This window comes from Sciurus carolinensis, chromosome 4 (genome assembly GCF_902686445.1).
Source record: "Sciurus carolinensis chromosome 4, mSciCar1.2, whole genome shotgun sequence".
NCBI lineage: Eukaryota > Metazoa > Chordata > Mammalia > Rodentia > Sciuridae > Sciurus > Sciurus carolinensis.
Genome location: NC_062216.1, coordinates 150,562,023 through 150,589,916, shown reverse-complemented (window position 1 = coordinate 150,589,916; position 27,894 = coordinate 150,562,023). Strand labels below are relative to the sequence as shown.

At 36.9% G+C, this 27,894-nt stretch overlaps 1 protein-coding gene across 5 annotated transcripts in view; it reads right to left on the bottom strand.

Annotated features, from left to right (window-relative positions):
- The window catches only part of Cradd (CASP2 and RIPK1 domain containing adaptor with death domain), a 195,289-nt gene that overhangs the window by 103,468 nt on the left and 63,927 nt on the right, over positions 1-27,894 (bottom strand). The window contains exon 1 of one of the 5 annotated variants that reach the window (XM_047551000.1): positions 3,576-7,856. The exons of the other annotated variants lie outside the window; for them this stretch is intronic. Within the exon in view, the coding sequence (XP_047406956.1) occupies positions 3,576-3,828 (253 nt within the window). The 5' untranslated portion in view covers positions 3,829-7,856. Of the gene's footprint in view, positions 1-3,575; positions 7,857-27,894 lie in introns of those variants that run through there. 5 annotated transcript variants of the gene reach the window in all.

Here is a 27,894-nt window from a genome sequence, read left to right as displayed (position 1 = left end):
CCACTTCCATTCTGTCATGCTATTCATTTAAGTATCTGCCAAAGTTATGCTTCTGTGAATTTTATTGGAATTAAAAGTTAACCTTTCTAGAAGAAGGAAAACATCAAATGTCTCCCTTTCAAAATGAGTTCAAGGGAGAATCCCACTCTTCTTACAATCATCATGTGAATAAAATGAATCCAGTAGCTGACTATTTTTTCCCATTTTGTTTTGGCTGCTAGGGAAAACAAAACAAAACCAAAAAAAAAAAAAAAAAAAAAAAAATGGCGAAATTTGTAGCCTAGCTCTAACACCTGTGCAGAATTTTAAACTATGCGTTTAACATTCTAACCCTCCCCAGTCTTTTTATTTTTCTCCTAGTCTTATTTTCCTTTTGCCTTAATTTCTTCATCTATTACTTCAGGTGGTGGTGTGGAAGAGTGTAAATTTCCTCAGCATCTTTTTGTAATAAGGTAGATAGAATATGGATAAATAGACAAATAAGTAATTGTATACTTAATAATAACTGGCATGAATCCATTCACTTTCAACTGTAAAAACTCTAGCAATAACAGAAGTCTAAATCATTCCACTTGACTAATTACAGATACTCGACCAGAATTAAAGCCTTCTGTACCAAAATGTCCATGACCATCATTCATTACATGAAAATAATCACAAATTAGGGGAAGCAAAATAAGGCCCTTAGTCATGTTGCATGTTTTAAAAATGTACACGTTCCCACAGGAAACATGGCTAAGATCTTATCATCACATTCCCCCGAGGGCTGAGGAGGCACCAGGTTCAAGTGTGGCACACTTGCTGGCTGTACTTCCACCTCACATCTCCAGATCATCGGTCACTGCCGGGAGAACCACGTCTGAGCACTACACTGTGAGATCCCCACCTCTTGCTCTGGGCTTCCAACTTGTTGGAGTTACTGGAAGACATGGAGTTACTGAAAGAAGAGAGGGGTGCGTCCTAGAGAGTATTCTTGAAACCCCTAAGAGCTTTCTGTTCTATCCTTGGATCTGCTGAGCATTCTTTTCCTCTCAGTAATTCTGAGGCACGGGAATTTTCCTGTGTATAATTGACTTCAGGACAGTAGTACAGTTAACATTTCTAAAAGAAGGGTTGGGGGTGTAGCTCAGGGGTAGAAAGCCCTGCTAACATGCAAAGCCCTGGATTCAATCCCCTGTACCACCACCAAATTCTGAGAAGAAAAAAAAATCAGAGTTTAGGTAACAAATGGTATTCAAGTTTTAGAAGCAGTAAATTAGTATATGTAAGTGAGCCTACCCTCATCTCCCAAAAAGATGTAAGAGCTCTACAAGACATGAAGAGGATGTTTACATGTGCCCTACAACTAGGAAGTTTCAAGTTCATTTTAGGTATAAGTGCATGGCAGCTAGGTCAGGGGACAAGTTTCTTATCCAAAACCGGATTCTAGTGGAATTACATTTAAGTACATCAAAAACTTCCCAAGGCTGAAGTCAGAGTGCAAATGAAAACCATTCTTTTAAAAACGCAATTGTTGTTATTATAACACATAGAAGGGAGAGCACACGTGTGTGTGTGTGTGTTGGTACTATACACTGACTTCTACCTGATGTAATTTTATTATGACACCAAAAGTAAAACAAGATTAGGAAGACTTGTCAAGGTAGAAGTTTGAGTTTAAAAAACAACTACTTATGGTGAATTATTATAATATTAAACCTATAAAATTATAAGTAATATTTGATGTTTTCTGCATTTGTCATTTTAATTTTACCTTGCAAATATTTGATCATTAAAATGCTTTAAATCTCTTTAAAACAATGAATGACGGTTACCATCAAAGGTAAGTTGTACCTAGAGGGGTGTGATAAACAGAATTCCAGGGATACACCCCCGAAAGTTCTATCCCTGATTATTCAATCAAGTCCTTATCTAGGTACTGCTGTGAAGGGACTTTACAGATGTAATTTAGGTGACTAATCAGTCAAGTAGAGATTAAACTGGATTATTCAAGTGCGTTCAATGTAATCATATGATTCTTTTTAAAAACCTAAGAAAAAACCAGAAAGAGCACAGGCAACTTGAAGCTAATTCCACATGCTATTTCTGGCTTTGATGTTGGAGGCAGGTGGCCTCTAGAAGACCCCAGCTAACAGCTAGAAAGGAAATGAGACACCGCCCCCAATCCAATACCCACATGGGGTTAAATTTGGCGGATGAGCCTGGAAAGGGATTATTTCCCAGGACCTAAAGGAAAGGCCTGCTGCTACCTTGACTTTGGCTTGTGAAGTCCTGAGCAGAGAACCCAGAAGAGCCACATTGTGCCCCAACTTTTAACCCACAAAAAGAGTGAGAAAATAAGAGGGTATTGTTCAAAGTCTTTAACTTTTGTGACTACCCTCTATGGCCCCAATAGAAGACTAATACAAGGGGTAGAGCAAAAAGAACTAAAAGTAAGCACCCCAATTTTGTTAAACTCATTTATTTCTGCCAAATCAATTATACAGAAACCAAAAAAACTATCTTAACAGATCAGGATATGTGAAACCAAAAATTTTTTTAAATATAACATTTTATAGCATAATCTCAAACATTACCTTAAAAATCGGAAATTTTACCATTGTTTCTAAGTAGTTTAAAAGAAGATTCATAAAACATAAAGCAAGAATTTGGGATCCAAATGTGAATGTAAGACCTGAGTAGTCTAATTTGTCTTCCAGTATGCACCATCCTCACTCAAACATGGAAAATAATTTTAACCTTTTATTATTTGAGGAACAAGAACACAGAGATAATTCTATTTAATATAGGACTAACATTATAATAATTAGAGCTCTCTAGCAGTGGAATGGACTGCCTCAAATAGTCAGAAGTGTAAAAATGTTTCCTAGAATTTCATAGAAAAGTTGACCCAAATAACCCCTACACTCCTCCATCTCCAAAATGTTGTGATCCCATCAACTTAGTAACAGTGTACTAGCGTTAACAGAGTCACTTTAGTCACATTATTCTAAAAGCCAGGAGAACTCATTAAATCTTAACATCAGGTGTCCAGGACGACCCTCTCAGCATCGTGAATTATTAGCATTACAATGTCTAAACGGAAATAACATACGATATACTAAAACGAAACTATGTTATAAAGGCAGGCTTTTATTTTTAATTTTGCAGGACTCGTTTTCAAAAGTGAAGTTTGGGGGAGCCTCCTGGTGTGAGGCGGAGAGAGAATGGAGAGAAGGGAGACCCGGCCCGCCGCTGCCCTGGTGAAAGGACCCGGCACACAACCTGTTAATAATCTCCAAGGGCGCAAACACCTGACTCTTCTAGCACGGTTCGTCCCTTCCAAACAAAAAGCCGGCTCATCGCCTGTGACAAGAAATCTCCAAGCAACCTGTGATTGCTGGTTTACCGGAGCTGAGCCGCGGGTTGTTGTGAGAAAGGCCAATTTCCCCCGGTATTTTCTTTCCCAGACCCAAATGCCAGTATTTATGCAAGATCTGTTTCACTCAGGTTCGAGTTGGGCTGGATTTTCGTTGAGACAGGGCTGAGTTTCCCTAGTTTTGGTAGAGTGGCGACGCCTATCACTTCTTATTTACCTTTCCCTCGGGCCAAATGGGCACATGCAACAAACTGCCCTTTCGAGCATGCAGTCCCCGGGCGCCGCTCTGTGCCGCGGACAGGGCAGGCGGGAGGCGGCGGGTCCACCGGCTGCACCCTGGGCTGCGGGGACGCGCCGCGCGCCCGGACCAGCCCTCTGGATGATCTACCGCTCGCACAGCGCCACCGCACTCGCCAGTTCCTAGAGGAGGGATTCCGAGAAAAAGCAAGAGCCTGGTTCCCTAGAAACATTAAATTAACACAAGGGATCTGGAAACGAAACAGCAGATGCCTGAAAGCCTTCCCCTTGACGGTTTCCTGCCTTCTTGGAAAATCTTTGCATTAAAATAGATTGGATTACCCTGCTCGGCCAGATGCAGCTCAAAACTTTCATCTGGGACGAACGTGAAAGCAGTTTGCCATCTTTTAAAAAGATTTATCTTTCCGAGGTGGTTGAAGAGTGCTTTTGGGTTGTTGCTATCAGCAAGGACCTGAGGCTGAGTTTCTGCATTACAATAGAGAACTTTCCACAACATTGACTTGCAAATCAGATAATTGAAGTGGAGTGCAGAGTAAGAAAGGTGGAGCGCGGAGCTAACACCGAGTTCAGGGTCGGAGATTCCCATCTCTGGAAAGAGCCTAGCAAAAGCACGGTCCAGTCCCCTAATTTTATAGAGAGGAAAATGTCTGTTTCATTCCTAAACCTACTTACTTTGACCATAGCTATGAGAACACAACAGAATAAAACTAATAGCATTTCCAGAGAGTCACAAACAGAAGCAAGAAAGACTTGTAATACTTAAATCAGCCTCCTCGTGCTAAAACCCCACGAACCAACCTTCTTCAACCCTATCTGCAAATGAATCAGGTACTATATAATTTGTTAATTCAGACCAAGATTACTAACCACACACCTTAAGAACAGTGGGCCTTCAACTGACTATATTCCACCTTCGTGGCATCGTTCATATTTAAATTATTTTGTTAGCTGGGAATAAGCTCCAAAGCTTCCTATGGGACACCAGGAGTTTACAGAAGAAAAGAAAAAGTTTTTACAGTAGTTGCACCTTCCTTGACATTTTAACTTCTTTTTCTCTTGATAATCTTTAAGGAGGGACCTATTTTACAGGTATCGTGCTTTCTAGTAAATCAGACAATAACTTGCCATTCTGAAAGTCTTCTATGCCTATCCCAAATCTGGGAACACCACAAAGGGCTGACGTGCGTTACAGGATATTCTGCACAAAAATAAAATTAAATAACTTTGCCCAAGCATGAAAGCAACAAAACTTACTTTAAACTACATAGTCCGACAAAATCATTTCATCTGAAATAAGGTAAGCATACAGCTCCAGAATAGCAGCCCTAAGTATTTCTGTTTTAACAACTCACAGGGGATACACAAAATCTATCATTCCTCCCTAATGTATGAAAAAACAAAGAGCAATTTCATAGTAACTTCAGTGCTTTCTAACTTAATGGCTGTCCTTAAGTAAATGCAAGTACGATTTTTAAGTGTTTATAAGAAGCAAAGAAAAAAACGCTGCAAAAATTATTTGGCTGACAGGCCGCAGAGACCGGAATCTTTGCAGACTCACCAAACTAGAGAGCTCTTTTAAAACTGAAAGTCAAACAGCTTTTAACAGGTACTCAGTATTTTATATAACAAAATTATTAAATGAACATACATTTTAATCACAAATAATGCTTGTTTTATTTCTAACTATTTGGGAAGAACTATAGTTATACAAAAAATAACTAAACTACTGTAACAAGAATAAATAACTTACCAGACAACATTTAAAAAGTGGGCTTTAAGAAAAAGATTATCGAAGACTTTCAAAATTACTACGAATGATCAAGTGTGACTCCTATGTTTCCTAGTTAGGTCTTGATGAGAAAACATGGCTTTCACAGAAATATATTCTTATATTCTAAGACTAGAATTTACCTTACTTTCACATATTAATCACAATAACAAACAAAAATGATCACAAAAATAAATTCACTCTTAGATACCTTCTTTAAAAAATGTTTTTAAAATTAAAAAACAAGACCTTGGAGAAACCACAGCAATACAGAAAATTATGAAAAATTAATAAATTTAACATTCCCTCTCCAAAATTATTTTTTGGGAAAAAAAATCTTAATATCATAGAAAATCGGAACAGCTTACAACCCTCAGAATTCTTTTTACATAGCTAGTTTAGTCTAGTCGATATCTCATTTCTGGAATTTCTTCACAGCTGACTGAAATGTTAAAAAGACAGAAATATTTATACATCAAGAAAAAAGTTATTCTGATTATATCCTGCTTCACTATCTAATTTCAGACCATCGAAGTTAAATATCTAGAAAGCATCCGCTCTGCTTGGGGGAATATTTTTTCCTATTTTTTTAAGTCATTTCTAAACAGATAAGGTTACTACTAGTTAAAACTCCAAAACCATATACCCCGTAATTTAAAAAGTATATAAAATTAAATATATTTCCTTCTATAGACTGTCGTATCTTTGTCCAAATTCTCCCAGTAGAGATTCAATTTATGATTTGTTTCCTAAAATTTAAAAAGTCTGTATTTTATGCTATAAAAATCATTAAACATCTTCTAAAGTTAGGTGCTCCAAAATAAATAAATGATTCAAATATTTTAATAAAAGCCCTCTTACAATTAAAAAAGGTGATTAGTGATGAGGAAGAAAAAAGAAGGCATATTCCCAACAGACCAAAAGTAGAGTTGTACTTAGTAGCACCACAATGATTAGTAACGTTCTCCTGGGTTTTGCATTAATTTAAAAATACAGACTAGGTTTTTTCTTAATAAATGAAATATATATTTTTTTATCTTTAAGAAGAAAATGACTACCTTAAAAATAGAAGACTACCTCCAGGATCTTTCCTTTTCCCCATTTCAAGGCTATAAGTTTTATTTATCTTTCTGAATTCTTAAAATCCAGTGACTTTGTCACAGCTCTGAGATTGTCACAGCTCTAAGACCAAGATAATAGAAACCACCAATTATGTCTTTCTAGAAAGATTTATATATTTAATCTTAATAGACTTTAAAAATAAAAAGAAATCCTCCAGTTTCAATATAAATTAGAGAATCTAAATCACAGTACAGGCAAATTTAGTTCATGGGATCGGCTTATGCTATAAATGGGATAATTTAGGAAAACCTAAATATTACATTATATTAGTTTTTTAATATTATGTGTTTTCTATATATCCTGTTAAGATGAATGGGCACCAACCTTAAACCTCTATGGAAAATAAGCAAAATACACATTTTTTAAAAGGAGAGGATACATTAATCACTGCTCAAAGTCTCCTCTCATCATCTGGGAGGAGGAAAGAGATGCAGCCAGCATGTTCTTCACGGTGGCAGCTGCCCATCCCATGGCACTGCACTTCCTCCTAGGCCTTCACCACTGCCAAGGTCAGTCAGAATAGTTCAGCTCAAGTGTGCCTTCAGAGTCAGATCCTGGAGCAGTCTGCTGTGAGAAGAATCCCCCTGCGGAGAGGGATGTGTGCGTGTTCTCTTTTCCCAAACTCACTGCATCATTTCAAAGTCACAATTTAATGAAAATTAGGATGAAGAAAGAAACTACCAGTAACCTAAATGATGGTTTCCCTAAAGATACATTTTAAGGCCGACAAGATGACCCTCTCAACTAATTAAGAAAAAAAGAAAAAGAAAAAGACCCTCTCCCTTCCTTCTCACCTCCCTCTACCCCATCTCATTCTACTTTCTTTTTCTAAGTCAAACTCGGGCTTACTAATAATTTTTATTCATTTGAATCTGATTCGTGTTATCTTTTTGTGATTTTTCTGCAAAGAAGTACAGTTTCCATTGTTCATGAAGATAAAACAGCAGATTGGCATTTTATGCACAACAAAGAACGGGCATAAGTTAGAACATCATTTTAGTTTGGGCTGAAGCTGGTATTTGGGCAGGGGCAGGAGCGGGGTGAGGCAGGTGCTGAGTGTGTTTCTCAAGAGTGAGGATTTCTGCCTCCTGTATTGTCCCAGTTCTCTCCAGGGCCCACTTGCCCACTCTGCGGGTACACTTCACAAGGGGTGGACTGGCTATCTTCTTTAGGAAGCCTGAGGTTGGCAACCGCATCTCATGGAAGAATTCCACAGAAGGTTAAATTAGGATGAGATCGTCAACGGGCTTCAAAAAGGCAGAGTTCCAGGCATGCCTGAGGCCACAGGGCCTCCTTCAGGTCTCAGTCCCCACAGTCTGACGCTTTTGGTCCCTCCTCTCTCCTCCAGCTCCCCACCCCATTCTTCAGCCAGCCCTTTTTCCTCTACCCTGCAAGAAAAAAAAAAAAAAAAAAATGAGCGGCGCTGTTGTTTTGCTCCAACTAACAAAACAGCTAAGACGCAGAAGAACACGACTGCCCTTTTCAAAACAGGCCACGTGGTCAGCCTAGTTAAATGCAGCTCTTACAGTCAAAATGAACAGAGAGGGAGCTGTTTGGGAAACTCCTGCTTGCCTTCAGAATATTCTCATGCCCTCCCTTCAGCTACCTAAATCTCAAACGGGTTTATTATATGATGAATGATGAGCTATATTTTCTTACCCCAAAATTTTTCCTCAGTCCAAATTGCTAATGTGTCAGGTTCAGCTGCCTAAATTCCCTAAACAACATTCCTGGTTCCATAAAAAGCATGCAACTGCAAGCACAGCAGTCTTGCTCCAGTTCTCAGAACTATAAACGACTACCCAGTTCCCTGGCCTGTGAACAGGCAACATAGATGATTTAAAGGCAGACAATACCCAAGGTTCCCTTCCACTTGCAGGCATCCAGGTGAGAGCACCTCTATTTTTCTTCTGGCTACTACACTGATTCCCTGGGAACTACCCGTGCTCCAGAGGAAACAACCCCTCCAATGGAAAAGAGTGACACCAAATTTGTAGTGCTTTTCATGGTAGAATTTATTTCACTAAGAAGCTCAGAGTACCATGCAACAGACTGCCGCAGTTAGGTGACTTGAAAATTGTACCTACTGAATACAGATTAGTAAGGTGCAAAGTTTGAGTCCTTTCTTCTAAATTAATACAATCTCAGTATGAATAATAATCACTGACTTCTTTCTGACACATACGATATATACCTCTACCTCTAGCAAAATTACCACCCAAAACTATCCTAAGCAGATGTGAGGGCTTTGTTTTTATTTTTGAGACTGCAAGGAAAAGAGATTTCATAGCCTACCATACCGTTGCCAGACTTCACACTTGACAATATGGTGACATCTCTGTACTTGGAGATCCCTGCACACGCTCTGCTGGTCCATGCTGCTCTGTCTTTCTGCATACTACTCCTTCTCCAACCTTGTTCACACAGCAAACTCTGCTTTCTTGTTCAATAGCTATGCCATCTCCCTCCACTGCCACAGATCCAAGTAGTCATCACGGCCTCCTCTGTCCCTTGTACCTAGACCTATGCTGCCCCTACCAGACAATACCATGTTTGTTTATGTGTCTGTCTCTTCTACTGAACTCACGGTTCCTTGAGGACCTAATTATTTTTGTATCTCTGGTGCCTTCCACATTTGGCACAATGTAATAAGTTCTATAAAAGAACACAACTGTTGTGGTATAAAATGACTTCTAGTTTTTAACCATAATAAGCCTGACACAAAGTTTACATAGATCCTGATGGTTGATCATAAGCCTCTCATGTTGTTGTCTAAAACCAATCGTTCTCCTAACAAGTCCATCAATGGCTCACAGAAGAAACAAAAATTAGTCACACTTCCCTGATCTCTGTATCATAATTAAATCAGGGGTAAGAGGTGGTGACTGGAGGATAACTGGCCTACCTAGCGACATCCTAAAAGAAACCACTGTGGACTGAAGGAACACAGTGGATCTAGCGACATTTAACACGCCCCATATCCACCCATCATAGCTATTTCAATTGGCATGGGTGGAAACAGAAGAGAGAATTTTCTAAGGCTAACAGAATAAAACAAATAAATAATAGGAGGAAGAAATAAGGTTAGGTGATATTTATTAAGATGGGTAAAACAAATAATGAAGGTTAAAACAAAGTTTTGAACCTAAAGGTTTCAACAATCAGTGAGGTCCCACTTTTCTAGTAATAGGCTGACCGTGGACAATCAGAATAAGAACATTATTTCCCAGTCCCTAAACAAATGTGCTATACTACTGTTTAAGCAGCCCAGTGTCCTGCTTGCTTTGGTAAAAACACAGCATAGCTGCATTGCAACGATTCTTCCCTGAAGTTCTCTTTCTCTATTTTAATGATGTATGTACCATATTCCCCAAAAATCTTTCTGGGATTAGACCAATGGGAGAGTGGCACAAAAGGAGAACTAGAATGTTTTGAGCTGTTACGCGGACCTGGTGCTTGTTAAGCACTTTAAACAGACCGTCTATACACCACTCTCCCAGCAGGTCCCCCTGTTGCCATAGTCTTCATTTAAACCTAGGTCTCTCTGGTTCTAGATCCAGTACTCTTTCCATATGTCAGACTATTCTTGTTTCTAATATCAGCATTAGGAACATAAGAAGTTGACTTCAAAGGTTAAGGGTATGTCACTCACTAATTCATTTATTTGACAGCTACTATGAGCTGTCAAACACTCTACTCTCTTTAAGGCCATAAACATAAATAAGTTCTAGCAATTGACCTCAAGTTGCTCACAGTCTAAAGGGAAAAACAAATAAGCTGATTTACTCTCTTTTCCCCAGACTCTGTTGGGTTCCCCAATACTTTCTGCTGCCTCTTTACAAGTTTTGGAAATCTTAGTAGGAGCTTCTTGTTCTTTCTTTATACATTAGTAAAATATGAGAAACCTGCACCATTCCTAAGCTGCCCTCATTACTAAAATCATACTGTAGAGGGAAGTGAAATGGAACAAACCATGGTATTTCGACCTGCTTGTGCTGCTGCTGTGGGTTCAGTGGTGCTAGGGTGTCCATGCATTTATGAATTTTGGAGCGCTGTCAGTGCTAGCTGAGGAAAGAGTGGTGGGAACCACATAACCAGAGCTCTGCCCTCACAGGACTTACTCTCTGAACATTCCAAGGTTGCAGGCAGTCAACAAATCCATGGCTTGTGACAGGTGTGCTGTGAGGGGCAAACACATGTGCTGTGAGAAAGCACAAATGGCACAGGATTGACCCTGGCTGGAGAAAAGGAAGCCCCCTCCTCAGAAGGGGCATGAAAGCTGAGATCTATCAGAGCAGTGGAAGTGTCTTGGTGACAGTGGGAGAAGGAGGGACAGGACAGAGAATGGGAGAAACGTTCCAAGCAGAAGGAACACCAGAGGCAAAGGGCTGAAACTGGAAAGAACACAATGCCTCTGGGGAAAGACAGAAGACCAGTGTTCCCAGAAGACAGGGAATATGAGGGAGAAGTCCAAGATGGAGCTGAGAAGCTGGCAGTGGTCCAAGGATGCAGAGCACTGTAGGCAACATTTCAAATTTCAAAACTGTCAAGGGCAATGGGAATGTATGGAAAGGTTACAGCAGGTCAGCTAAACTCATAATGTCCTTTCAAGTCCCCTCAGCTACCTATGATTGAAGTATTAAGAAAAACAGTGGAAATATTTCAGTGATGGAAAACATAGAGCAGAAAGTAGAGTGTTCTCGATGAAAAGATGTTAAAATAAGAATGAGAAACAATGAGTTCTCTTCATGACACATTTAATCTCAAAATATCTCCATCTCCTCATCTATCAAATGAAAGTACTCAAAAATCCAAAATTCACATACTTGTTTTAAAAAGCAAATGAGATAACATTTGATAACACTTTGATTCTCTGAAATAAGCTCCTAGGGGGCAGAAACTTTGTTTTGTTCACTGGTGTAACTAGCACTGGAGGATGGATGGATGGATGAGAGATGGATGGCAGGGAGGAAGGGGGATGGATGGCAGGTGAATGGATCACATTGTGCAAAGGCAAAGCAAGATGTACAGTGTGTGAAGAAATCACCCTCCATGGGGATCTGGATCCCACAACATTACACAAGCTGGCTGGGCACTAAGCAGCTCCACAGCTATTCTAGAGGGCTAGCTGCTCAGCCACACCGTCAGAGGCCATGACATCCACCTCTTCAGTGTAGTTAGTGAGGAAAGTGACTGTGAGATGCCCTTTGTGCTTCTTCCTGAGAGACTGATCCTTGACAAGCACTCAAAGCTACGCCCCAGCTACACAACCTTCCCTACTAATATAATCCATCATTTTAGATGCTTATTTCATTTGTATACCATATATACTGTTCCAATGTTTTTATGTAACTTCTGAAACCTTTCTGACATTGCACATTCTTAACCATGTGTACCCAATTTCTTGAAGAATTATAACTAAAGGTAAAATATAAAGAGGGACTATAAAAAGTCTTAAAATGTTCTTTGATATTTATTAGATTTATAGCAATAATTCTGGCAACCATCATTGAATATCTACTCTATTCTAGGCATAGAGGTTAACATTTGCCTTGTTACCTCTAATCCTCACAATTTCTGACAGGGTAAGGATTACTGACACCACTTCATGGAGAAGAAAATTAAGGCTCATAAGAAAAAGTCCAAGATTATGGAGCTATTAAGGAGCAGAGCCAGGGTATAAATCTGTATGAAATAATACAATGCACATTCTTTATACCACATACTATTATAAAAATCTTCTAAAAGAGACTGAACCATATATGATAAGAGCAACCACTTACTGAGAATTTTGTATGTGCCAGGTGGTTGTCAAATATGTACTCCTTGCTTTACCCCAAAGTACACATGCACGTGCTCTCTCCTTCCTCCCTCCCCTTCTTCCCTCCCTCCCTCTCCACCTCTCTCCATGCATATCTGCTTCTCTAAGTAAATCTGTGTCTCAAAATATATATATATATTATATTTTATACATTTTATACACAAACACAAGGCACTGTATTCTTTATAAAATTATCTAGTTTAATCCTCAATAACCCTGTGAGATTGGTACTTTTGAGATGAAGATGCTGAAGTTAGACTTAAACTTGCCAACATTCAAACTACTTATGGTAGAGCCTGGCTGAATTTTAACTCTGGTTTCTCTGACTTCAAAATGTACCCTCTTAACCATTACACAAGAGTTCCACTATTCAAACACTATAAGTATAGCTTGTATGCCTTCAAAAGAAAATGTCAAAACAGAAGGACCGGGTCAGTAAACCATTTTAAAGATAATTCAAAATAACTACTGCATTAAGATTGTCTCTAAGAGGCCATTACTAATCATTTTCTCAGAGATTGTCGCCTTGTTCTGTTCCCCCAGATGGCCTTTAGAACGATCTAAAACCAGCGTTTTTGCTACATTTGTTTTCCTTTTTCATTTGGTAAGCAATTTAGAAATCTACTTCTAAAACTACCAGTTCAATCAAATGGAACTCCCCTCTACTCAAATCTTCAGAGATACTCCCAAAATGCATGCTATTAATTAGATTGTAATTCTTATCAATCAATGTCCTCTGAGTAGCCCGGATGATATTCAAAGTCACTGTGCAAACTGCTCACAAATAAAATACTGGCTGTCATTGTTTCATAATCAATTTTGTAGGTTGTATCAAGCCTTTTGAGATATTCCCAATATGATTATCTCCCTATCAGAAATAATGCTTCTTTAAAGCAGAAGATTTCTCAGGGTATCAGTTATATTTGTTAAGACAACTTTAAAATTTTTCATTTGCAATAAAGAAGGCACCAGTCCAATAAGGGACCTGCCCTTGTTGATCTACGGATTGGGCAAACATGAACAGGACTTCCTTATATCTATCGAGAGCTTTACTAAGGTACCTTTCACACTGACTGGATTTGTACAGCAAATAGCTGGCAAACTAGTACTTTAAACAAGATCTGTGAAAACGATACCCAGCAATTTTTGGAAAAACGTGCAGGAAATAATGTGAATGTGTGAGCTCATGCCTGTGTCAACCATTCTCAAAGAATGAAACATAAGCAGTCTTTGCTCATATAGAAGTACCTAAATGGTCCCTAACACAAGCAAAGTAAATATGCAGAACTGGCTGGCATCCCCAAATTTTGTGCTTATCCTCAAGTTGGGGTGTTCCATCAGTATGAAAAAATTACAAAAAGCACTTAAATACTTTTTCAACTATAGTATACACACATTGTATATGCACACAATGAAAATACATTAATAGATACTGGAAAACAAATTAATAGGAAAACAAAGAAGAAAATTTATTCCTTCTATACCACTGTCCACACTGTTGCACAGCTTGCCCCGATTTTTTTCCTGGTATACAGGTTTATATGAAAACTTGGAGTTTTTCAAATGTAGGGCTGTGCCATATATACTGTTTTGCAATCTGCTTTGTTTTGCTCTATTTTTCTCTCCAGTTGTAACTGAGGGACAATACTTTTTAAAAAATAATAAATATAACTCTACATCTTCAGTTCTCCCATAACTTATCTAACCAATCTTTCATTGAGGAACAAGTTTCCTTCAGTCTTTTGCTTTTAAAACAATACCGGAATGAACATCCGTTTACATACAAGTACTTGTCAAACTAATCCCTTCAAATTCTTAGAAATATGCTATGTCAAAGGATATGACTTTTGATACATATTGTTAAAGAGCCTTCCAGAAAGATCATTCCAAATGACACTTCCGCCAGTAGTATGTCAGAGTGCAGGCTTCACCCCCTGACCTTCCCTAGTTATGAGTATTTTTTTAAATCATTGCCAATTTGTTACCAGTCTGATAGACAAAACAAATGGTAACTTTTGATTGCCTCCATTGAGTTTTCTTTTCCTAAGTATAAAGCTCTGTAGAGGAGTAAAGAGTGAGCTTTGGAGGTGGATAATCCTCGGTTGCAAAAGTCCTTACAAATATGTGATCTCGGACAAGCTGCCTTAACTCCCTAAACTGAACTGTCCTCACAGCAAAATGTAAATAACTGCACCTGGCTCAGTATTTTCCTAAGTATTAAATGTGCAGCCCTTAGCCCAGTGCCTGGCAAACTGAGTAACTGGTAGCTGCTAGTAAATGGCTGTTGTCACAGTAGGAATGGAGTACTGCCAGCCATTTATGTTGCTTCTCTTGCTAATTGCCTTTTCCTATGCTCCGTTTTTGTGCTACAGAATTCATATTTTGTTTACTAACCTGTATGAGCTCTTTAAAACTTATATATAAAAGTTGGGCTGGGAATATAGCTCAGTTGGTAGAGTGCTTGCCTTGCAAGCACAAGGCCCTGGGTTCAAATCCCCAGCACCGCAAAAAAAAAAAAAAAAAAAGTTAACTTTTACATAGCTAAATCTAACCTTTTTTTAAAAATTCCTTTGGTTCGTGCTAATCATGTCATGCTTACAAAGATCTTCATGGCCACAAGACACAAGATTAAAAATAAAGAATGGGTATATATTTTATGCTACTACTTTTATAGATTGTTTAGTTTTTAATAGTAAAATCCTTAATCATAAATAATCAATTGTGCTATTAAGTAGAGATTTAACTTTATTTTCCCCCAAATGACTAGTATATTAGTATATAATCCCAACTTTTTTTTATTTGTTCTCCTTAGTTATACAGGAGAGCAGAATGCATTTCAACTCACTGAACACAAATGGAGCACAACTTCTCATTTCTCTGGCTGTACATGATGCAGAGTCACACCGTTTGTGCAATCAAATATGTACACAGGGTAATAATGTCTGTCTCATTCCATCATCCTTCCCACCCTCAAATCCCCTTCTCTCCCCTTGCTCCCCTCTACCCAATACAAAGTTCCTCCATTAATCCAAACCCTTTTTATAAATCTTTCATAATTGATGTGAAATGCCCCCAATCAATTAGAAAGTTGATAATTTTGCAATTTGTTGTTAAAATTCATTTGATGACAAAACTTGATTTGAGGGGCTGGGGCTGTAGCTCAGTGTTAGAGTGCTTGCCTAGCATGTGTGGGGTACGGGGTTCAATCCTTAGCACCATATAAAAAAAAATTAAATAAAGGCATTCTGTCCAGCTATAACTACAAATTTTTAAAAAAACTTGATTTGAGCTAATGTGAGGCTATTTCTGGTCTTTATCCCACTGAGTGTCACTATTTGTCTGGTTTGCTGTGGAAATACAAATGAAATTGATTATAAGGTACTGCTAAATACTCTTAAGTTTGAAACATAGCTGACCCCAATGTATCAAGGATTCTAGATCTGCTGTAGGTTGCAATACATATTCAAGTCTGCTTCCAGACTTCCTATTATAGCTAACCCATTCTATTTTCTCTTTATTCTGTAATAAATTACATTGCTTTAACCAATCTTATGTATTGGGATAAATCCCATTTGGTGTTGATGTATTATCAATTTTCTATTTTGCTGGATTCTGCTTACTAATATTTTGATAAGGTTACACCTATGCTCATTAAGTCTGTAATTTTTCTTTCACTGTCAAGTTTTGATATCTAGATCATATTGGCTTCCAGTTTCTTTGTTTACCATTTTGTTGTTCTTTTCTATATATTCTAATATTTTAATATTTAATGAGATAAAATTGTCCATTTTCATTCCTCACAAGTCTCTAAAGCAATATTTTTTACTTTAAAAGCATTTTATCAAATTCTATAAAATAATAATTACATTGCAATTTATGTTGGAATTGCATTAAATTTTAGAATAAAAGGGACAAAAGAGAGATGCTACATTTATTATACTGACTCTTCTAATGAATGAACATAGTATGCTTATTGATTCCAATGTCCTTTTATGTACCTTAGTTAAATTTGGTAGTATTTTTCACATAGTTCCTGCTCATTTCTTTTTAATTTTATTCCTACATAGTTTATAATCACTTATCTTTGAATTCTATCCATGTCTGTGCCACCATATTCTGTGAGTTCTGATTATTAATGGTGGATAACTGACAGAGTATCTAGTGTAATTTTTCCTAGGAAAGGGTAGAGTGCTGTGTGGAAGGAAGGAGCTAAATATCACCAGTTCATTTATTCAACAAACATTTGTGAAACACATAATATATTTTAGGCAGTGAACATTCAAAGACAAGTATTCTTGTCCTCAAGGGTTCACAATCCAGAGGGGAAGAAAACAAGGAAACATACAAGTAGAATATAACAACATACGTTTTGTGTTAAAGAAACACACATGAGAACGTCACAAAGTTCACCTCCAGGAATATAGACTATTGTCAGAAAAAACTTCCTGAAGAGCTAACACTTGGGGTGGGTCTCAGTTTCCCCCTTAAACATGTCCGGTGATGAATGCAGTTACCTCCAGAACCTGCACAGAGTCCTTCAGACCTGGCAAATGCCATTAATACAAAGTTAAGTGCCTTTGTCTTCCATATCTGAGCATGGCAGCAAATTCATCTGGCTCGCTGGCCTCTCCTCCTGGCTCAGCTATCCTAGCTGCCTGTCACTGAGTTGGGAACTAGGCATTATAAATCAAGAAGCCACCATTCCCATCCCCTCATCTGCCTGCATAACCTCAGGATGAGGCCATTAGTGCCAAGTGGAATCTTTGCAACTTCGGTTGCTAACTAGCCGGGCTCTAGACTCCTTAAAGCTCATCAAGTGTTATCACTTATTTTTAAACAAGAACATTATGTACCACAAAGAAATGACTCCATTTCATGTTGAAAATGGTAATAAAGCAAATGAATGTGGAACTGCTGTGTGTCTCCTGGATAGTGACAGGTTGTGGTACCCAAATAAACAGACCTGGCAAAGCTCAGAGACTCACCCTTAGATCAACTGTTTACTCATCGGTTCTATATTAACTGTGTAATCATTCTGCACCTAAAGAGCCCTTTGCGGAGTGATGACAGGAAGCTATGCATGAAGGAAGAGAACAAGGATATGCAGTCACTTGTGTTATTACTGAAGAGACCCCAGGGATCTGTTCAGTTATTCAAAAGCACATCTGGAAAGAATTCACCTGTCTTGAACCCTGCTTGCTCAACCACAAAATGCTCAATCAGGGCGATCTTTTCAATTGCAGAGACTGAAAGTTTTCCCACCTGAGCATCATAAATAAGGCAAATTGCATAATAGTATAATAAGAGTTGTTGCTGAAAGATGCAATCTCAAAATAAAAGGTCCTTTCAAAATCTGAGTATAGTTAGTAATTATCCAGGAATGGAATATAAAAAAGAGCAATTCCAAGGTTCCTGCTTCTTCATGTTATCACGAAACTGAGATGGCCAAATGCTAAAGATGACTCCTTCCTGTTTTTGATGACAGCTCTATTCCATTCCATTAACTTTTGTGCTACAGTAGCCCATCTTCTTTATCAGTCTAATCTCAAATTCTACAATGCACAAATTGCCACTTGTTCTTTTCTGCTACCAGAACCAGAATTCTACCTATTAAGATTCAGAGCAAAAAAAAAAAAAAATGAGGAAAAAATAACAAATTTTGGCTCCTTATACTTCATGGTCATGGTATATATTTATAAATCTAAATAAGGTTTTTCAGATTAGAGAAGTACTCCTCCAACAAGAAAGTTCTAGTAAACCTTGGTTTTCAAATATAAAAGGCAAAACCTGAAAAAGATCAAACATATAGTTAAATGTAAAAATACATTTATTGACCCAAATTCATAATACATGATCTCAAATAGGTCTAACAAAGTTGAGAAAGTCATTAAATGATAATTTACTCTTTGCCAGTTCATGAACATTAGCCACAAACAATTAGAGTGGCAAATTTTGTGAATATTTTAGGTTAATTCAGTAGGAGAATCATGGGTCCTGAAGTAAGCCCTAGGGTTTGTTTTGGGGTGTTTTTTTGGGGGGGAGGATTTATTTATTTATTTATTTATTTATTTATTTATTTATTTTGTACCAGGGATTGAACCCAGGGGCAATTAACCATTGAGCCACACCCCCAGCCCTTTTTATTTTTTGAGACACAGTCTCACTAGACTACTTACAGCCTTGCTAAATTGTTGAGGCTGGCTTCAAACCTGTGATCCTCCTGGACCAGTGGGATTATAAGCCTATACCACCATGCCCAGCAGAGTCCTAGGTTTGAATAACAACCCCATGATGTGCTAGCTTTGAGAACTGGAAAAAAGTTGACATCTTCAAGCTTCCTCATCTGTAAAATAAGAAAATACCTACCTTATAGGGAGAGGTTTTTGAGGATTAAGAGAAAATAGGTGTGTGTATGCTGTGTGTGTACACATCTATGTATCTATCCAAATAATGGAAGGGACATAGAGGCACTCCACAGTCAGCTAGCTTCCTACTCAAATTCTCTGCATACTAAACACTCAAAATAAATGTCTCCAGCTTCTCATCCCACAATGGACCCTTACTGTTTAATATATCAAATTCTTTCCATTTTCAACACACCAAATTTTATATTACAATACTTCACAAGTCAAAGTCTCCTCTGCAACAAAATCTGAATCTCTTATGTATTTCCAACTTTTTATATGCATGCTCTTATAAATACTACTGCACCACCAGCAGCAGCAGTATTTCTCAAAGTAATTTATGAGGGATTTGGGTGGGAGGAATAGGGCAAGACTGCATGGGTGGAGACCTTGAGTCTTTAAAGACAATAGTGGTGTCTGGTTTGACTTCTGCTTTTTAATTAATTAGTATTTTTTCCTTCAAAACAGAATAGTTTAAGAGCATATAACTAAATCAAAGAGGTATGTACAGCAGATGGTGACAACTGGTACTCAGAAACTAAGTTGAATGCTGCTGCTGATCACAGTGGTTTAAAATACTTTTATTCTTAGACCAACATTTTCCCACTGATCCTTACAGTGGGACACTGGTTTAAAAAGAAAAGCACACATCAGGCATGGTAGACCTGTAATCTCAGCTATTTGGGAGCATGAGAAAGGAAGATTGCAAGCTGGCGCCCAACCTGGGCAACACAGTAAGAAGGAAGGGAGGGAGGGAAAGCGCAGGGCCCTGAGCAAGAAGTCAATGCAGAGCGGAACGTAAGTCTTCCTTACAGACACCTGTCATATTTCATCTGCTCAAAATTCCTTTGTGACAAAACAAAATGTCTAACACTACATTAAAAAGATTCAAGACAATAACAATTATAGCCAATGTGCCTTCTCACTTATTGAGAATAAAAATAATCTACATTATGTTGTGTGCATAACAGAAATTTCAAATAGTATCCTGAAATAAAAATACCACCATTTTATTTTTTTCAAAGGCAAAAAATGGAAGGTCAAGAGACTTTTGATTTCTGGTTCTACAGGTAAGTAAGGAGCTTACAGGTTGCCACTGTCACAACCAGTAAAACGCTGAACAAAGTGAAAAACCAACAATTTTTCTTAGATCTGTAAGAGGAGTGAGCTCACACAGCAAACCACTGCCCCCCAAACTGGAGAAAGACAGGTAGACACAGAGAAACACCGCACAACAGAAAATCCTTAGAAAATCCCCCGAGCCTCCAGCAGCTTGGAGGCAGGATGCACCATTTGAATATGCCATACAGCTGAGTTCTTCTTAAAAAGGCCTGTACTCAGCAGAAACTGGTTAACCAGAGCCTAACCTGAAGGAGGATTCTCAGAGCTCAAACGAACTGTGGGAAGGGAAATACCCAATTCCAACCCAATCTAGCCATCTCCCACCTCAGGAGAAGAAAAAATTAAGGAATAACTTGTGAAGTCCCCTGACCAGAGGCACAGGCTCACTAAAAGACAGACATAATCACAGGACAACAAAACATTTCCCCTCCTCCCACACAACTTATTGCTACATTAATACTAGAGGCATATTCACAGCCATTCCTTTACCCAGTACTCATGTCCAATTGTAAAGAAAAAATTACCATCAGAAAGGGAATTTAAAACAACTATAATTAAACCCACTTTGTCCCATCATCCAAGATGTGGCTGTGTATAATTACAGTATATAATATATAACCTAATAAAAGATTGTAATATAATTATAATATGATATTAATGTAATTATATATATAACCTCTAGACTATGATCTCCAAACTATTTGATGAACCTATATCAATTTCATTGAAATAGTCAAAGAATTGAAAACTTGGGATTTAACGAGTCCATATGCTAAGGACTAATGGACAGTCAACATATAAGCACAGAAGTGTCCTATAACCAGAGAAATGGAAATTGTAAGATGGAGGGGGGATGAAAACAGACGTGCAAAAGTTCAAAAACACTGCAACATAAATGAAGAATGCCTTTATTGAATTATTAGTAGATTGGACACAGCAGAAGAAAGAATATCTGAGCTTGAGTATATACCAATAGAAACAGTTGTGGTTTAGATGTGAGGTGTCCCCCAAAAGCTTACGTACGAGACAATGCAAGAAAGTTCAGAGAAGAAATGGTTGGGTTATGAGAGTCTTGCCCAATCAGTGAACTAACCCCCTGATGGGATTAACCAAGCGGTAACTGGAGGAGGTAGGGCACTGAGGGTGTGGCTTTGGGGTAGATACCTGTATCTGAGTGGAGTCTCCCTCTGCTTCCTGATCATCAGGAAACTGCTTCACTCCACCACACTCTTCGGCCATGAAGTTCAGCTTCACCTTGAGCCCTGAGGAATGGAGCCTGCTGTCTGTGGATTGACACCTCTGAAACTGTAAGCCCCCAAATAAACTTCCTCCCCTAGTTCTGGTGGATCTTTTAGTCACAACAGCAAAAAAAAAAAAAAAAACCTGACTAAAACAGAAACCAATAAAACTGAAATACACAGAAAAAAGACTGAAAAATGAATATCCAAGAACTGTGGGACAATTTAAAAAGTGTGACACCCATTTAAGAGGAATATTAAATGGAGAAAAAGAGAGAAAGGAAAAGAAGAAATATCTGAAACAATACTGAGAATTTTCCCAGACACAAAGCACAGATTCAGGAAGTTTAGGAAACACCAAGCAGCATAAATGCCAACGCACACACAACAAGTAAGAAAGCTAACTTCAACGAGGCGTATCATTTTCAAACCACAGATAAAGAAAAATTCCTGAAAGAGACCAGAGAGAATAAAACCAAATCAGCTATGGAGAAGCAAAGACAAAAATTACACCTGATTTCTCAGACACCATGTAAACAAGAAGAGAGTAGAGAGTTCTGAAGAAGAAAATAAAACACCAACCTGGAATTCTGTACCCTGAGAAATCATACTTCAAAGCTGAGGAAGAAACAAAATTTTCCTCAAACAAAAATTGAAAAAACTGCTGTCAGTAGACCAGCCTTGCAAGAAATATTAAAGGAAGTTCTTTAGAGGAAGGAAAATAATATATGTCAAAAATTAACACCTACATAAAAAAGAAAGAACATCAAAGAAAGAATAAGTGAAAGTAAAATAAAAAATTATTTTGATAATCTAATATAAAAGCTTGTTCAAAATAATAGCAAAAATGTATTTGACTATAAATGGTTATGTATATATAGTTATATATGCTTATGTATAAGTGAAATGAATGATAGCAATAATATAAGGGACAGGAGAAAGAACGTAGGAAAGTTTTGTTATTACAAGGTATTTGCACCACCTACAAAGCAGTCAGTATACAGTTGTAAATATATCCTGCAAACTCTAGAGGAATCACTAAAAAAAAGTTTAAAGGAAAAAACTATAACTGATATGCTAAGAAAAGAAAGAGAAAAACATACAATGATTAAACATTAAACCACAAAAGGCAGAAAAAGTGTGGAAGATAAAGACAGAAACAATAACAAAAACCATAGACAATAAATAGAGCACAGTAACAAATACGGTAGATATTAATCCAATTATATTAAAAAAAAACCTTCAATATCAATAGTTTAACTGTATAACTTATAAGATAGAGATTGTCAAAGTGGGTCAAAAAACAAAAGCCAAGTATATGTGGTCTACAAGAAACCCACTTTAGATATAAAAACATAGGTTAAAATGGATAAAGATATACCATGCTAACATTAATCAAAAGAAAGTGGGAATAGCTATAGTAATTTCAGACATAGAACACTACAAAGCAAGGACAGTTATCATGGATAAAGAAGGGCATTATGATAAAGAGGTCAGTATTCTAAGATGATATAACAGTCCTTAATGTACATATTTCTAAAACATATCAGACATGTACTGATATGTACACATGAGCTGGGTTGTAGCTCAATGGTAGAGTGCTTGCCTAGCATGTGTGAGCACACTGGGTTTGATTCTCAGCACTGCATATAAATAAATAAAGGTCCACTGACAACTAAAACTATCTATCTATGTATATATATATATATATATTTAAAAAAAAAACACATCAGACAAAAACTGACAGAACTACAGGCAGAAAAGCAGGAAGGGCATAAATGAACTCAAGAGTACCACCAATCAATTAGATATAATTGGCATGTACATACTAGTTCATCAAACCACAGCAGATTATGCATTCTTTTCAAATTCACATGAAATATTCACCAAGCTAAACCACATATGGGGCCATAAAACACACACTAATAAATCTGAAAGAATAGAAATCATACCAAGTTTGTAGTCAGACCACAGTAGAATTAGCTAAAAAATTCCCCAAGAACTTGGAGATTTCTAAATAACACAAAGGCCAAGGAAGAATTTACAAGAGAAAATTTTAAATACTTTGAACTAAATAAAAATGGAAAACAAAATTTGTGAGATGCAGTAAACGTAGTGCTTATAGGGAAATGTATAGCATTGTAATCACATATTAGAAAAGAAGAAAGATCTAAGATAAATAACAAAGTTTCAACTAAGGAATTAGAAAAGGAAAAGCAAATTAAATACAAAGCAAGGAAATGAAAAGAAATAATAAAAATTAGAGTAGAAATCAATAAAACTGAAAACAGGAAATTAACAGAAAAATCAACAAAATCAAAAGATTGTTCTTTGAAAAGATCCATAAAATTAATAATCCTCTAGCCATGCAAACTAAGAATAAAGGAGATCGTAAATTATTAGTAGCAGAAATTAAGAATGGATATCTAAAGATCTGATGGACATCAAAAGGATAATAAGGAAATATTATCAAGAGCTCTATGCCAACAAATTTGATAACCTATATGAAATGAACCAATTTGCTGAGAAGTACAATCTACCAAAACTCACACAAAAAGAAATAGACAATCTGGGTAGGCCTATATGTATTAAAGAAACTGAGTCAATGTTTAATAACATTTCAAATATTAAAATGAAATAACATATTAATAACAAAAACATCAAGCTGAGATTGGTTAACTGGTGAATTCTACCAAAAATTTAAGGAAGAAATTATACCAATTTTATACAAATCTCTTTCACAAAACAGAAGCAGCAGGAATACTTCCTAACTCATTCTTATTATAAGACCAGCATCACCCTAAAATGAAAATCAGAAAAAGACATTAAAAGAAAAGGAAACTATAGACCAATTTCTTTAATGAACATAGATATAAAAATTCTCAATAAAATATTAACAAATCAAATTCAACAATGTAGAAAAAAATTATACCCCATAACTGAGTGGAATTTATCCAAAGTATGCAGGGTTGGTTCAACACATAAAATCAATTAATGTAATTCATCACATTACCAGGCTAAATAAAAATCACAAAATCATATCACTAGGTGCAGAAAAATCATGTGATAGAATCCAACACCCACATCATGAAACTGGCAGCAACTAGGAAGAGGAGGGAGCTTCCTCAACTTGATGAAGATCATCTACTAAAACCCTACAGCTAATATAATACGTAATAGTGAGAAACCTGCCCATGAGATAGAAATGAGGCAAGGATTTCCCCTCTATTGTTTTTCTACGGAAGCCCTAGCTGATGCAAAAGATAAGAAAAAGAACAAGGTGTATATAGCCTGGGGAAGAAGAAATAAAACTGTATTTGTTTGCAGATAACATAAATATCTATTAAGAAAATCCAAAAGAATCAACAATAACTCCCTGAACCAATAGGCAATTACAACATAGTTCAAGATAAAAGGTTAATATGTAAAAGTCAACTGCTTTCCTATATACCAGAATAAACAAGTGGAATCTGAAATTAAAAACATTACCATTTACATTAGCACCCCCCAAAAAATGCAAGTTAAGTATAAGTCTAACAAAACATGTATATGATAAATGTAAGGAAAACTACAAAAACATCTGATTAAAAAAAAAAACAAAGATGTACTAAATAAATGGAGAGAGAGTTCATGTTTATGGACTTAATATTGTCAAGGAGTAAACTATTCACAACTTTATAGATTCAGTGCAGTTCCAATCAAAATCTCAGCAAGATATTTTGTAGGTGTTGACAAACTGCTTCTAAAGTTTATGTAGAAAGGAAAAAACCCAGAACAGATAACTCAATGTTAAAGAAGGACAAAATTAGAGGACTGACATTTTTCAACTTTAAGATTTACTATACAACTATAGTCATAAAGACAATATGGTATTAGCAAACAAAAAAACCAATAGATCAGTGGATTAGAATGGAGCCCAGAAATAGATCCAAGTAAACACAGTTAACTGACACTTCACAGTGAAGCAAAGGCAACACAAAAGAGCAAATGGCCCTTTTAACAAATGGTGCTGGAACAACTGGATATCCATATGAAAAATAAAAAATAAAGTCTAAATATAGGCCATATGCTTTTCACAAAATTAACATAATAATGTGTGCATGTATTAATATGTAATAATAAATCCCATCAGTATGTACAACTATAATGCATCAATAAAAAAGTGGGAAAAAAAATTAACATGAAACAGACCATAAACTTACATGTAAAAACTATACAACTCCCAAAAGATAACCTAGCAGAGGGCTGGAGGATAGCTCAGCGGTAGAATATTTGCCTAGCATATGCAAGGACCTGGGTTATATCCCCAGCACCACAAAAATAAATAATTTAATTAAATTAGAGAAAATCTAGGTGGTCATGAGTATGGCAATAACTTTTTATATATAACACCAAAAGTAGGATCCACAAAAGAAAAAAAAAAATTGGTAAGCTGGATTTCATTAAAAAGGCTGCTCTGAGGGCTAAAGATGTAGCTCAGTGGTATAGCACTTGCCTAACATGTGGAAGGACCGGGGTTCAATCCCCAATACTGGGGTGGCGGGGGATGTCTGCTCTGCAAAAGACACTGTCAAGAAAATGAGACAAGTAACAGAGCTGAAAAAAATATTTGCAAAAGACACATTTGATAAAGGACTAGTATCCTAAATATACAAAGGATTCTTAAAATTCAACAAAAAGCAAAGGAACAACTTGATTAAAAATTAGGCCCAAATACCTGTACAGATATGGTGGGAATGCAAACCAACACCACCACTATGGAAGACAGTTTTGAAATTCTTTATGGAACTAAACATACTCTTCCCATAAAATCCAGCAACCATAAATAAACTGAAAATATCACCAAAAAATGCACATGGATGTTTATAGCAGTTTTATTCATAACTGTCAACACTTGGGAGTAAGTGAAGTATTCCTCAGTAAGTGAAGAGATAAATAGAACTGTGGTATATCCAGACAATGGAATACTATTCATCACTAAAAAGAAATGAGCTAGTAAGTCATGGAAAGACATGAGGAAAACTTAAATGTCTATTACCAAGTAAAAGAAACCAATCTACAAAAGGTACATACTGTATGATTCCACCTACATGACGTTCAGGAAATGTAAAACCATAGAGACAGTAAAAAGATTAGTGGCTGCCAAGGTAAGAGAGGAAGGAGGGATGAACAGAGCACAGAGGATTTTTAGGACAGTGGAAATACTCCAATTGGAAAGGCATTAATTTTAGCAATATGATCACTCTCTAAATAACCAAGCTAAGTAGCTAGCTTGCCTGTGCTCGAAATATGTATAGTGATGAAGAATTCACTATCTCTAAAAGAAGCCCCTATCATCTTTGGACAACTATTTTAGAAAGGTCTATCTTATCTTAACCTAATTTCTCCACCCATTGTCTTCATTCTACCTCCCAAGAAACATGGAAGAGAATTAATCTTTTGGAATGAGAGCCATCCTCAAATGGGTGAAGGCAACTATCACGTGACCGCATACATACAGTGGTGTTCGACAATTCCTTCGGCCTTTCCTCCTGAGAAAGGCAGCAGGTTCAGATGAATGCAACTCACATGTGTAATGTAAAATTTCATATTAGCGACATTTAAAAAGGAATAAAAATTATTATTATTTCAATAGATACTCAGAAATGAATGCATGAGATATTTACATTACTAAGTCTTTGAAATCTAACATGTATATTGTGTTTTAGCACACATCAGTTTGGAGACATTATACTGTTGATGCTCAACAGCCACGTGGCTGGAGGCTACAGATTGGACAGCACATGTCTACTACAAGAAAAGATTCTGTTTGCCGAAGATAAACAGGCAATGTTCAGTTAATCAGATAAATGGGTAAAACACATTGCTGCTAAGTTTCTGAACCTATGGTATTAAACAGACCTCTTTTAAAGGAGTGGGAGAGGAATTAAATCTCGTGGACCCCTAAGAATATGCTCTTGAACTCCCAGGCGTCAGTGTACCCCAAATGAGAAACTTTTCAAAAGTTTTTCAAAATAAAAAACAAAAAAAAAAATTCTACTTTGCATTGAACTTGAAGAACTCTAAAATCCCAGACAGAAAACACCATCGGAGCAAGAGAACACTGGTCTGGCATCAGAAGGTCTTTATTCTCATCTCAGCTCTGCCACTAAACTAAATGATGACCGAAAAAAGCCACTTCGTTTCTCCAGACCCCTTTTCTCTAAGGTCTCTTTTCTCCACTTTCCCATTAAAAACAACACTTTTCTTTCTAACCATCACAAACCATCCTCTTAATAATCCATTTTAGAACTCTACCCACAAGTAGCATAAAGCTCCCAGTCTAGTTTTTAAACCCACACTCCTCACTTGTGAAAACCAGACTTGCATTTACACATCTTCATAATTCCAACACTTTCCCACTTTTCAAGTTTTCATAAAAACTTTTTAACAATAAATTATCTCCAAGTTCTTTTTGTCCTGGAACAGACTATTTCTGGATCAATAACCCTGAACCCATTTTGAACAATTAAACTTTTTTTTAAAAATCCCTCAACTTTCTCAAGCTCTAATTTCATGTTGCCTATAATTATTCTGGCCAGTTCAATATGACCACTCCCACCTTTCAATCATTGATTTTACAAGTACTTGTTGAAGGTGTGTTGTATTTGACAACACACTGGGAATACAGATGAGTTGTGAAAAGAGTGCAAAGGCAGCCCTTGTCTGCAAAGAGCATTCATTCCAGTGATGGTGACAATGAACTGGCATACAATTAAGCAGGACAAGTTCAGGTATTAAAAAGTAATGTAATAATACAGCTA